This window comes from Pseudopodoces humilis, chromosome 3, assembly GCF_049639895.1.
Source record: "Pseudopodoces humilis isolate 2021_Gansu_Grassland_sample_001 chromosome 3, ASM4963989v1, whole genome shotgun sequence".
NCBI lineage: Eukaryota > Metazoa > Chordata > Aves > Passeriformes > Paridae > Pseudopodoces > Pseudopodoces humilis.
In genome coordinates, this window is record NC_142202.1 from 57,234,322 (window position 1) to 57,247,654 (window position 13,333).

At 41.1% G+C, this 13,333-nt stretch overlaps 1 protein-coding gene across 1 annotated transcript; it reads left to right on the forward strand.

The window, feature by feature from the left end:
* The first annotated feature begins 3,536 nt into the window (after positions 1–3,536).
* Positions 3,537–13,086, forward strand: NUP43 (nucleoporin 43). Its single transcript, XM_005518394.3, has 8 exons — positions 3,537–3,671; positions 4,061–4,183; positions 4,448–4,525; positions 5,436–5,613; positions 7,209–7,344; positions 8,219–8,370; positions 10,636–10,758; positions 12,003–13,086. Exons 1-8 carry the CDS (start codon positions 3,552–3,554, stop codon positions 12,215–12,217), a joined length of 1,125 nt encoding a protein of 374 aa, XP_005518451.2. The 5' UTR covers positions 3,537–3,551; the 3' UTR covers positions 12,218–13,086.
* The last annotated feature ends 247 nt before the right edge of the window (positions 13,087–13,333 follow it).

Consider the following 13,333-nt stretch of genomic DNA (forward strand, 5'->3'; position numbering starts at 1 on the left):
TCCCACTAACTGTAAGAACATCGGCTCTTCTTCCTTTGTGGCACATTCACCCACATCCCAATCCTCAAGCTGTACTTATATACATTTATATATAAACCCCTCCAAGCTACTATTTCTGTTTCATTCCTTCCCTCCCACCTCATAAGTCCATTGGATTTTTTTTAAATTCTTTGAATTTAGAAAGAATTTGAAAAATTGCTCATCACTGTCTGCTCCCATCTGCTTCTGCATACCACAAGCAGAAATTTCCTTGTGAAATGTTCCTGCTGTACATTTCCGCAGTTATGTCCCAAACCCTACGCTAATTGGCTTTTACACCTACACTCCCTCCTCTTCTTGACTCCATTCTGTTTTTTAACTTAATCACTCTCCTTCATCTCATTTCTTTTCCTATAAGCTTAAGCCAGTTTGGTGTGTACCTTGCTTTTGTATTATCATTTCAGAAGTTTACATTATTTTGAACTCCACATCCATGTTTTAACAGCTCTGCACTCAAAGATGAGGTGAGAAGGATTCAAGTCACATCAGTGACTTTCCCTATTAGGGAGCAACAGAACTGGGACCCCTTCATGAAGGAAGGTCAGCCTTCCAGATGAGACCTCCCAGATGACATGCCATCCCACAGCGTCCTAGCAAAGCAAGAAGAGCAGGGCTGGGGACAGAAATGGTTTTGCTATCAAGTGAAGTGACAAGTCAGGCCCTATGTCAAGTCAGCCACCAAGTTTGGGCAACATGGCTAAGCACAGGCCCTCCTACAACACAGCTCAGGCCAAGAGCAGGGTGCCCCAGCCCAGATGGCAGCCCCAGCCAAGGACAAGACTTAGGAGTGCACTCAGGGCTGGGTCCTCTGCTGCTACATCTGATCTGCAGTACCCTGCATTGTAACATTCAAGAGAATGAACTGGGCACAGCTCCAGGAATTCTTACCAGCTGTAAACATTGTTTTGTCATCTTTAAATATTGTTCAATGATGATTGGAGGAAAGCAGATTATAAACAAATCCAGTTCAGAATTAGCTTTATCCTGCCCTATTACAACCACTGATCTAGTAAGTGCCTTTGTTCTCAGGCCCCCTACCTTCTCTCAGAGACAGGCATGCTTTCAGTTTTCTTCCCTTTCACTCACACTTCTAACTTTAGCCATATTTAAGGGTAATCCATAGATGTTCCTTGTTGTCTCAGCTGATATGTTTGGACCCAATACTCAGAGTCAGCTTCATCTAGACTTAACATCCTTTTTGAAAACCACAGAAATACTAGATGAGGCATATTTTCTCCCCTGGTGCTTATTTCTGCCTTTTATATGTTTATTTAAATCTGCCATTACACTGAAATGATATACTAACACAGTACATATCTTTCACAGGGATCAAGCACAGAGAATATATTTGAAGGTTTGCAAAGCAGCCCTAAATCTATCACAGCTCTCACTTCCATCATAACATGCTGCCAACATTTTCTTTAAAAAATGTAGGACAGGGAAGAAAAACTGTGACTCTTCTTTTCCTCTAAGTGAAAATAAGCCTGTTTGTCCAACTCACTTCCATTAATACCTCCCAAATGCTTTTGAACAAGCATTCCTGAGCAAAGAAATAAATTATCCAAAAGGACAAGGTAAAAAATACACACAGAAATCACAAACTAAGCCACAAAAATATTTTCCTAATAAAATTTTTCAATAATCCCAAAGTGTTTTCTCTTCAGCTTTTAGCTATCTGGTTTGTAGCTGTATTCTGAGGCTGCCTATTGATATTTCTCACAAGTGTTATAAGAATTAGCTTGGAGTTGACAGTGACATGCAGAACTGCTGTTAGCAGCTTAATAAAGGGTGCCAGGAGCATTTGCTACTGTAGAATAACAATGCTATTGCCATGCACAACAAAGCTGTTTTAAGGTATGTTTGTATGTTTAAGTAGTAGACTACTATATCATTCAGCTTTTCAAATACTTTCAGTGTTGGATTCTGCTGAATGTAATTATGGAAAAAAAAAAAGTTAAATAAAGTTCAAAAGATGCATAAAACACATAAAATATCCCTGGTTTGGTACCACATCTGAGAGATTACAAAACAGCATAGCAGACTTGATATGGAACTGAAAAGTGCTGTATACAGGAAATCCGACAGATGCCTTTAGCAGGCAAACTGCAGTAACAGAGTGGAAAATTTGTCCAAGCCACTGTTAAGTCCATCTGACAGAATCTCTGAGACCTGGCAGCATCAGCTGTGGAAAAAAATGCAGTAGAAAACAAAGTTGTAAAAGTCTTAATGAGAAAGTCCCTTACTGGACTGTAGTGACTGGACCAATAGTCTCATCCTCTGAAATGATAACTGACAACGTGACAGTGTCAGCCTTTAGTTTTACACTTAACCTCAGAAGTTTTTATTGCATAGTTGTTTAGGTCTCAAGGGAAATACTAGAAAGGAAGTACATGTGTGCTCCTCTTTAATTTAACATACCATTTGGGATAAAAAAAAAATAAATCTGCTTATTTCTGTACAGGTAGGAATCTGTCAGAGCAAGAAGAGTATCACTTGGAAGTACATTATCATGGTTTAACCTCAGCCAGCAAGTACCAGGCAAATATTTGGTCACATAAGCCCCACAAATCCCCCAGCCCACCCTAGGGGAATGAGGAGGATAATTGGAATGAAACATAGGTAAAAAACATGGGTTGAAATAAGAATAACCTATTTCTTAATAACTTTAATAATTTAAATAAAAGAAGATAAATAGCCTGTCCCTGGACAGTAATTGGTCCTTCATGGCCATTGCCCCCCAGTTTATACAGTGCGTGTGATATTCTATGGTATGGAACATCCCTCTGGCCAGTTTGGGTCAGCTGTCCTGGCCATGCTCCCTCTTGGTTTCTTGTCCACCTGCTCACCGGCAGAGCGAGGACTGAAAAGATCTCGACTTGGGTAAGTGCCACTGAGCAACAAGTAACACATCAGTGTGTTGTCAACATTATTCCCACATTAAATCCGAAACAGAGCGCTGCGGCTGCTACTGGGAAATTAACTGCCCCAGCTGAAAGCAGGGCATACTTAAAAGCAGATCTAGACCAGAAATGCATAGTTGTGTCACTCATCTTGAGAAAACAGAAGTCGGTGCACGTCATGCAAAGGTGACACACACGGACACACCGTTCCGGTGGACGCGGCCCAGCCGAGCAGACAGGTACACAGCAACAACACAGCGGCACGATCTCTTGTTCCTGTATTTCCTCCTCTCCGCACCCGACCTGCAACTGACGCCGAGCCGATAGGCGCCGGTGCAGCGGCTCGCAGGGGGCAGGCAGGGCGAAGCCCCGTCCCGTCCCGTCCCGTCCCGTCCCGTCCCGTCCCGGTAACCGCGGGCAGCTGCCGGCTCCAGACCAGCTCCTTCGAATGCCGGGGCTGCCTCCGCCTCAGCGCCGCTCCCGGCCCGCCCTGCGCGCGCCCCCGCGCCCCGCCGCGCCCCCGGCCTGTCCCTCCGCGCTCGCCGTCGCGCCGCAGCCAATCGGCGCGCGCGGCGCGGGGCGGGCGGGAGCGGGCGCGGGGCGGGCGCGGCCATGGGGGCCGTGCGCGCCCCGTTGGTGTCGCAGAAGATCAGCCGGTCGCGCTGGAGGCCCCTGCCCGCCGCCGCGCCCCAGCCCCCCGACCTCTTCGCCACCGGCTCCTGGGACAACGAGGTACCGGCCGGGCGGGCCCGGAGGCGCGGCGCGACCTTCCCGCCGGGGCGCGGGGCGGGCGGCGGCGCGGCACCCCCACGCCACCTGGATCCCCTGCGCCTCCGCCGCTTGGTGCGGGAGAGCGCGGCCGGAGCCGGCCGTGAGCACTGCCTGGCTCGGCAGTCCCGCCCTTCGCTTGACCATGCGGTGCTCGCGTCCCCAAGGAAGCCGTGGGGCCGCCCCGTGGGGCACGGCAGTGTTATCCCCTTGGGCAAGAACCTCCCTCCGGCCGGCGGCGGCTTCCTCAGGAGCGGCGCGCAGCCCGCAGCCTATTGCTTTCCTTGGCTGAAGCTTATTGCTAGGTACTTTCAAAAGCATTTTCGTATAAATGGGGTATCGTTTCCGTTCAGGATAACAGGATCTCCCTCTGGTCTGCTGGCGACCTTGGAAATGCGGGCCTCAATGGTGAATATCATGGAGAACCTCATCTGCTGTGTGACATCCAGCACAATGGTGATGTTATGGATATGCAGGTAAAATAGTTGTGTTGAGTAGATCCGTATTTTTTAAGGACTTGTCATTTAGGAGAAGTTAAGTGAGAGTGAACCGTCAAAATGCTGAGATTGGCCAAAAAATTCTTATGAAGAAAACAAAACCAATCAGTGTTGTTTTTGGGTTTGCTTTTTGTGTGTTTGGCTTTTTCCCCTCCACCTACCAATAGTTTAGGTTACTCTAAGATCAAAATTATCACTTTGATACTGTCATTGACTAATAGCATGCTTGTTATCTCTCTCTAGTTTTTGGATCAGGAGAGAATTGTGGTTGCCTCATCAACAGGAACTGTAACTATATTCCGTCATCATCAAAATAACCAGGTATGTGACCTTCACTGGCTTTAAGACGCTATTCTCTGTAATACAGGTGACTGATCTTAGCATAAAAAATATCTGGCTACCAAAATAAATTTATTTTTAAAATCTGTTAAAAAAAGCTTTGACTTTACACATACAGGGAAAGAAAATAGTGTTTTGCATGCATGCTACATGAACTAGATTCCAGAGTGAGACAGACAGGGCTGTCTCCTTGTCTGTGTCTGTAACCAAACTGCCCATTCATTGAAAATATACTTCAAGACATTAGAGTGTTTTGGGGCTGTAGGTATTAATGGACTTTTATTTGCCTTACCAGAGTTTTTGTATTCTTGAACTAAATGACTCATGTTCAATTCTAACAAATTATGAATGAGTTAATTATCTCATGAGTGTTAGGTGAAGGAAGATATGTAGACTCACTAGTCTTTTGCTTTGATTATAAATCCATGGAAATAAATGCATAATTTATTTATTTATGTTCAAAATGACACAGTAAAGGTGAATGTCAGTTAATAATTTGGTGTAGTACCTAAAATAAACTTAAGTTCCTTGCAATCAAGATCTGAATCTGACCTTTCAATTTCTAAGGGCCTCAGTTCTTTTCCCCTGTCCTGGGGAAATATTGAAGAGATCAGCCTAGTAAAAGACATTTTACAGTCAATAGTGTTATTTCTGATTGCTAGGTCATTTGAAAATGGTGGTTCAGAGAAGAAATAATTAACATTTCATTTTTGTGTGCTTAAAGTTGATGAAAATTTAGATTTCTTGATCCGCATTTGTATAGGAGGCTCTAATTTCCATTAGATAGTATGGCTTTCCTGGAGCTTGTTTCTGACTTCATGAGTATTCTGGAAGCTTTGTTCTATCAGGTTTATTATTTAAGACCATCATTTCATGTCTGGTTACTACTTAGACGTTGTCTGCCAGCCACCAGTGGGAGAAAGCCCATTATCATGTGGATCAAGACACGTCTTGTGGTGGAGCAGCCTGTACCGGAGTCATCTGCAACAACCCAGAAATTGTCACTGTTGGAGAAGATGGTAGAATAAATCTCTTCAGAGCTGACCAAAAAGATGCAGTAAGAATCATAGGTATGTGAAATATCTGTCTTCTTAAATAAGTCTGTTTTGGAGGGGGTTGTTTGGTTTTCAGCTTATTATAACAAAACAAAAAGGTTAGTTAAGTATTGATTTCAGTAGTCCAGGCTGAACATGTTTGTTCCAGATTATTCCTGTATCCCTCCAGAATTCAAATATGTGAAGCATATTTCAGATATATTTCTATATTCATCTAGGTATTTGTAAGTTCATGGTTTCACAGTAACAGTTGGAGAGGGAAGAGAGAGAACATCTTGGAAGATGCTCTCATGTTCTTCAGGATGGAGTTCTATGGTGTAAGCAATCTGTTTTACTGGTTCCCAATTCAATGACACCTTGACAATTCCCAGGCACTAAACTGAATCCTTAACATGAAGAAAGAATTCTTGTACCTCGTTCAGTTGTTCCATTCCTTCAAAAAGGAATGCCTTCGTATTTTTGTTATTGTGTAGTGGATTTAAGAGTACAGTACAAAGTGCATAGGTTTGTAGTCAGTTAAGGTAAGAAAAAAAAAAATCTTCAGAGACTATGTAAAAATCTTTTGGAGCCATAAGGATGTATCATTGCTAAACCACTTAGTGTTACTCTGTCATAAAACTTTAAATCCTCTGGAACCTCAGTATTCAGTAATCTAACATTTCTTTTTAATGGTGTTCTGGTGAGTTTTTTCTTCCCCTCTGCTTTAATTTAAACAATAGGCAGAAAAGTAATTCAAATATCTGTAACCAGGCATCAGTGTAACTTTTTTGTCTTCATATAAGGAAATGTTTCCATCTTATGCAGAAAGATACTAATTTGTGTACATTTTCAGTATGGGCTTACAGAAATAATTTTAAAATATTTGAGGTGAAAGTAGACTTAACAAAGTTACCTCGTCATTATAATGATGAAAAGCTCATATATAGTAACAGAAATTAAATACTAGACAATAGTGCCTGCTTTTTCAGAAGGTCTCAAAAGTTTCACCTCAAAGCTGTGAATTGTTTGACATTGTAAATTACTCTGTCAGAAGGAGTCACTGGAGAAAAGGACCTGAAAAAAAGGGCTTTGTTATTTAGTTATTAACAAGCACAGCATAATTTGTGTTTAACTTGCTACTACATTGGCAGTTCAGAAAAGGACTAAGTTGGTGAATTAAGTGTTTCTTTATAAAACTGCTTAATGCTGTTAGCCAGAGTTACTGTTTGTTGTGTTTAGAGCTCCATTATCAAAAGCTCCATAGCTGCTTCCTGTCAGTAGGTGCTGACCATATTAAAGAAAACTTTTGAGAGCCATAAACATGGCTGAATTGATTCGTCTTCTATGAAGTACAAAAAGAAATCTTACAAATCAACAAGTAGTTTTGTAGTCACCAGAGCTAATTTAATACGTCCTCTTACAGATTGGTCTCAGTGTTTAATACAGTAAGCAAGGGCTCCTTTTTCACAGGGTATTTGCAGATACCAGACTGTTTCTGACCCTGAAACTGCAGAGGTTGTGCACATGTTTAAGCAGCTGTGTTCTATTCTCTATTAAGAGTTATTTTGTTGCAATTAAAGGGAGATTAGCATTCCATAGGTTTACCTGAATGCTTTCCTCATCTCTTGCAGAAAACGCAGACAGCAGTACACTCCATGCGGTGACTTTCCTTCGCACATCTGAGATCTTGACAGTAAATTCAATTGGACAGTTAAAAATATGGGACCTCAGACAGCAAAGAAATGAGCCATCTCAAATATTTTCTTTGTAAGACCTCCACTTTTTTACTTATTTACTGAAAAGCATGTGCTACTTTTATATAATCTGATTCAAATCTTTCCTAATAGCTTCTTAACAACAGGATGGTAAATTACTGATTTTTTTTTTTTTTTTTTTTTAACTTCTTTGGTACTTAAATAAGCAAAGGCAGGCTGCTTAGTGGCTGAACCACTATTACTCAGCAGTGTGCTTAGCAGGTCTGTTTTACGATTTAACTTTTGAGGGACTATTACACCTGGACACCTCTTTTTTGAGAAAAAAACTTTCAATCCTCAACCCCAAATTCTTTACCTGTTTATATTTGCTTTTCTCCATAGGTTTAATGTAAGGTTTCTGGCATTTGGAATGTATTTGAATGGTAACTTTATGCCTTAAAAGGTACTGTGAGAAAACAAAACAAGCTAGATTTCAATCCTGGTGTTGTCTGTATAATAATTCCCATTGCTGTTCATAGAGTTGTTTAGGTACTTGATTTTGTTAGTGCGCAGTCTTTATATCATGCACCAGAATATTATTAGTAGTACTAGTATTATTATTAGTATATGTAGAGTATTATTTGTCTGTAAGGCTTCTCACTCCTATTAAGCTGTCAGATGCTGTGTAGATGTCAGAGGTTTACCATAGGGCACGGTACCCGATTGTAGCCTCACGTTACTGTCATACCTCTGGTTTCCAGTAGATGTCGTGTGCCTTCAGCCCGGGGTGGTCAGATGTTACAGGAATTGAAGGTGCTGGCAATGCTGGTACCTTGCTTGTCAATGCTCCTGATGGTGAATTAGGGATTAAGAAGGGGGAAATAGAAGCTAAATTAAAAAAAATAATGTTTGGGTTATTTGGTTGTTTTGTTTTTTCCTCTTTGCAGGGCAGGTGACAGAGTTCCACTGCACTGTGTGGACAGGCATCCCAATCAGCAGCATATTGTAGCCACAGGGGGCCAGGATGGAATGCTGAGTATATGGGACATCAGACAGGGTACCATGCCAGTGTCTCTGCTAAATGCTCATGAAGCAGAAAGTAAGTGTCTGAAATGGAGCGGGGGGAGAAGAAGGTGGCATTTTAGAGAAGTTTCTGATTTCTGTAAAAATAAGTCGATGTAACTGTGGTAGAAAACAATCACATACTTGCTACTTCATTGAATCATAGAATGGTTTGGGTTAGAAGGGACCTTAAAGTGCACTTAGTTCCAACCTCCCCTACCAAGGGTAGAGGCACTTTCCACTAGACCACGTTGCTCAAAAGCCCATTCAGCCTGACCTTGAGCATTTCCAGGGATGAGGCATTCCTAGCTTCTCTGGGAAACCTGTTCAAGTGCCTCACCGCCCTCACAGTAAAGAATGCTTCCTAACAACCTAATCTAAACCTACTCTGTCAGTTTAAAGCCATTCCCCTTTGTCCTATCACTACACGTCCTTGTAAAAAGTCCCTCACATGTCCTTCATGTGTTTTAGCATAGTTTCTAGAAGGACTTGTTCCATGTTTTTCCCAGGAGCAGAGCTGTAGCTGACAGGTTGGTAGTTCTCAGGGTGTTCCTTTCTGTCGCTCTAATTAGGAACAGCTGAGAAGAGACGACACAGACTCTCAAGGGAGTCTGAACAGGAGAATTCCTTAGTTTATTGCTTCAGCCTTGTTTTATAGACTAGTTTGTGGAAAGTACAGAAAGGAAACTCTTATTGGTTAGTTAACTGCTACATCACCATCATTGGTCAGTGGTGTACACCACCTCCTGACTTTCTCCTGCAATGAAAACAAGAGACAGACAAACAACACCTGCAAGGGCTGTTTTCTGTCTTTGAGGATTGTTTTTAAATCCTCCCATGAATTTCCCAGGCTAGCTCTCAGGCAGGACTGAGCTCTGTGGCCTGTAATAGCTACAGGCACTCTGGTTCAGATTTAGCATCCATACCTTTCTATTATTTTTAAACATGGGTTTGTTCCCATCTTTCCATTTTTCCAGTCCCCTAGAAATTCATGTGACTGCCATAGACTTTCAGATATGGAGAGTGGCTTGGCAGCTGCATCATCCAATTTATTCAGGACTCTGGGATTCATCTCATCGATTTATGTACATTCAGGTTCCTTAGGTGATCATGAACCTGAGCTTCTCTTACAGTGGGAAGGACTTTGCTCCCCCAGACCCTGTCTTGCAGCCCACCCACTTGAGAGGTATGGGAAGAGAGGTTGCCATTGAAGACTGAGGCAAGAAAATTGTTGAGTAGCTCAGCCTTGTCCTTGTCCGGTGTTACCAGTTTTCCAGTATTGGTTACTGGGGGTGTACACCTTCTTTGACCTTTCTTTTCCAGTTGACATACCTGTAGAAGCCCTTCCTGTTCTTTTCATCCCTTGCCAGGTTCCGGTCCAGCTTCTCCTTGGCCTTCCTCACTCTGACTGCGCTCACTCACTTCCTTCGTCTCTACTCTTCCCAGGATACCTACTACTACTCCATGTGTTTTCATCCAGTTGGCTTGCTTCTCTGTATAGGAAACCATTCTTACCTAAAAGTGAACTCTATCTAAACTAAAAGTGGACTTAGTAAGCAATTCTGTAATGAGCTGTTGGATGCATTTGATGAGAGTGGCTGTGTTTGTAGCAGGGTAGGTGTATAAATAGTCATGGAAGCTGATGCAGAGTTAGGCAGATAGAGTAAAGCAGAATGTAGACACTAAAAAACTTGAAAACATGAGGAAGAAAGGGGAGAGTCAACATTCATTTGATGTCTCCTCTCCACAGTGCTGAAACAGCTCACTTTCCTGGTAATTACATGAATAAGACAGCAATCAGTTTTATGCTGAAAATCTTCTGATTTGATGTTATAATTAAATTAAAGGAGTAAAAATATTTATTGGTATAAAATTTTACTGACTTAAATGTCTTCTGCAGTTGCAGTATTTAGACACAAAATAATATGTGTCCTGGGAAGGAATGCATGCTATGTGCAGATTTAAACTTAATAGCAGGGAAGATGACATGATAGTATGCAGAATGCCTGAATTCAGATAAGACTTTAGCAATTTTCACAGTACTGAAAATGCAACAAAATAGTGTCTTTTTCTTTTATTTTTTTTTCTTTTTTCTTTCCCCCTTTCCCTCTGCCAGAAGAGGGAAAACTGCAGTATATAACTTAGGATGAGGCTTTGGGTTTCCTACCCACACACAGTTAAAAATGAAAGTTTTTGATGGAGACATGAGTTCTTGTAAATGCATGTCTATATCTTACTATCCAAATGCATTGACTGAAGTACTTGAAACTTATTCTGAAGTGGTTTTGTTTGATACTTCCAGTGTGGGAAGTTCACTTCCATCCCTCCGACCCTGATCATTTATTTACGTGTTCTGAAGATGGATCTCTTTGGCACTGGGATACTTCCTCAAACGTATCTGAAAAACCATCTTTTCTTCATCAAGGTAAGGATGTTTGAAGTCCATCTGCACTGAATTTGTCAGTTGGTAACATCATTACAGTGTTCTCACATGACTAAATAACACAATCCTAATACAGAAAATTAAAAACAGGTTTCTTTTCTTAGAAAGCAAGTTCTGATAGGCACTTGAGGAAAACTACTTATGCAGCAAACAGTTGTGCAAAGGTTTTCATGTTCTGGTTTGGGTTTTTTTAATCTCCTACCCTCTGACCAATGTGTGAAGGGGCACATGTATGATTTCAAAGATAGACTGTGTTCACTTAAAAATCATCTGTATGTAGAAAAGAAACAGAGGCAGCCTAACTGACATCATTGAGTCTCTGAGGGAGTTGCACTAAGTTAGAATGCAAAAATAATGGATAGGTTAATAAGATAGTAGTAATATGAGTTTACAATTCAGGGTAATAATTGGAACTTTAAGTAAATGAAACTGGATCTTTTTGGCATGGTAGCAGGATCTTAAAGTTATGATACTGATTTTTAATATAAGCATTTATTTTCACATTCTAATCACAAAGACTGCTAAGTGCTTTCCACTTTAGGCTTTCAGATGTCACCTGCTGCCTTTGGCCTCAAAGTTGTCATTCGAAGTTAAATTTTATCTGTGGAAATTAAAGGATTACTGATTCAAGTTGGACTCTGCATGTTTTCAAGTATATGAAATACAAATCCTTCAGCATCACTTCTGACACCTGCTAATCTTATGCTGAATGACAGTTCTTACAGTGTGAGACTTCAATTTGAACATAAAATGTTATGCGGAAAAAATTCAAAGTCAAATACAGTTATGTCACTTGCTGCGGAGTAAGTAGGGAGGAGGAGCAGTAGGGAGTGATATTGAAGCGAAGCTGAAAACCCCAAATAGAGCATGACACTCTATGAACAGACTTGTGTTCTTGTATCCTTCCATTAGTATCTGGCTAGAGAAACCTGCAGGTACTTACACAGTCTGGTCAGTGAGATGAGATAATAGCAGTCGTGATGTATTTGTCATAACTGAGGGTAGAGCTGGAAAAATTTTGTAAGTATTTCAAGTACTTGTTTTTTTAAGCTATTTTTTCCTTAATTTACCCAATAACAGCATTTCAACTAATCTGAAAACTGACTTTAATGTAAAATTATATTTCCATTATGTCTGACCCATGTGTACTGTGTTTCTCCAAATTCCAAGAATATATAAACTAAATTGAAACTTACTTCCTTGTCTTCCCTCTTTCCTTCTTTCAGGAGGAAGAAGCACTGCCTATCTTTCCCACAGTACCATTAACCAGTCTGTAGTAAGTGCCTGGCTAAGCAATGATCCGACCAAAGACCGCATGGAAATCACCAACCTGATTCCAAATCAGACTTTGTCTGTGAATAGTTTAGATGTTCTAGGACCATGCCTGGTATACGGTACTGATGCAGAGGCTATTTATGTGAACAGACAACTTTTTGCATGAAGTGACTGCAGTATCCCTTTGAAGTATTGGCCAGCTTCAACTACTGGGAAATGTCAGGTTCATTCTTAATGCTACTCATTAGTCTGTTATTGGCGTGTGTGGGAGAGGCCTCAGTTTGGTCCTGGTGCTGTGGAAAAAGTGAGGTACTTCACATTCTGACAGCTGTCACTTGATGCTCCAGGATGGGTAACTGAGCAAGCTTACATGCCACTTCTTCCCTGCTGCCTGCTTGATTTTGACAAGCAGGAAAGTAGTCACTAAGGGCAAAATCTTTGCTGTAAAGTGATGTCCATAATACACGTGCACATAGAAACAGAAGAAAGGTAAACCCTGAATTTTTATTTTTCCCTGTAAAGGTATTTTTCAAGTATTGTTTCTAAAGCAAAACTTGGGCTTCATGGAAATTCTTTTTTATGCCACCTGAGAGAGATGGGGTTTTTTTTAAGCTGAGTTTTTTATATATATATATAGGGAACATAACTTTTAATGTTAGTTCATGAGAGTTGGAAGGAAAACTGTTAAAGCTATGAAATGTGAAAGGTTCTATAGGAATCTAAGCATTCTAGCAACATTATTTTGAATTATTTACAGCTTCATCATGGATGCTGCATGTTAAAACTTGATAATGCACCAGTAAATTTCCCCAACAGAAAAGTGGGGCTTATAATTAAGAAGTCATAACTGACAGATGTGTTGGCTGTGTTTTCAGGTGCAAGAATAAGAGTTTCTAAACTGGAGACATAGTCTTTGTCAAAAAGTCACATCTAACCAGATGAAGTCTTTGAAAAGTTTAATTTTATTATTAGCATTGTACCTGCTTTTTGTTACAAAGAACCCTTTCTCTTTTTAATAAAAAGTTTTGCACAAGAGTAGTGGTCTGATTTAGTAAAATAATTCGTATAGATGTGCTTGCAGGAATTTACTTGGATTGAGCCTGGCTATTGAATCTGAAGGATGGAGAAACCTCCATCCTTTGGGCAGGAACAGGTTAGTTATGAGGTGTTACGCGGCATTTCCACCAAAACCATTCTAGAGTGTACTTTAATGCACGTCGGCGCGAATGGCCTGGATCTGCAGTGTCAAGAACGCCTTACCTGATGCACATTCCGTGTGCGT

What these genes read in the sequence shown, in the direction of transcription:
- NUP43 (XM_005518394.3), top strand. Translation starts at nt 3,552, where the DNA reads ATGGGGGCCGTGCGCGCCCCGTTGGTGTCGCAGAAGATCAGCCGGTCG. An exon ending in GTGATGTTATGGATATGCAG is followed by an intron (nt 4,184 to 4,447) that starts GTAAAATAGTTG and finishes ATCTCTCTCTAG; the next exon opens with TTTTTGGATCAGGAGAGAAT. An exon ending in AAATGCTCATGAAGCAGAAA is followed by an intron (nt 8,371 to 10,635) that starts GTAAGTGTCTGA and finishes TGATACTTCCAG; the next exon opens with TGTGGGAAGTTCACTTCCAT.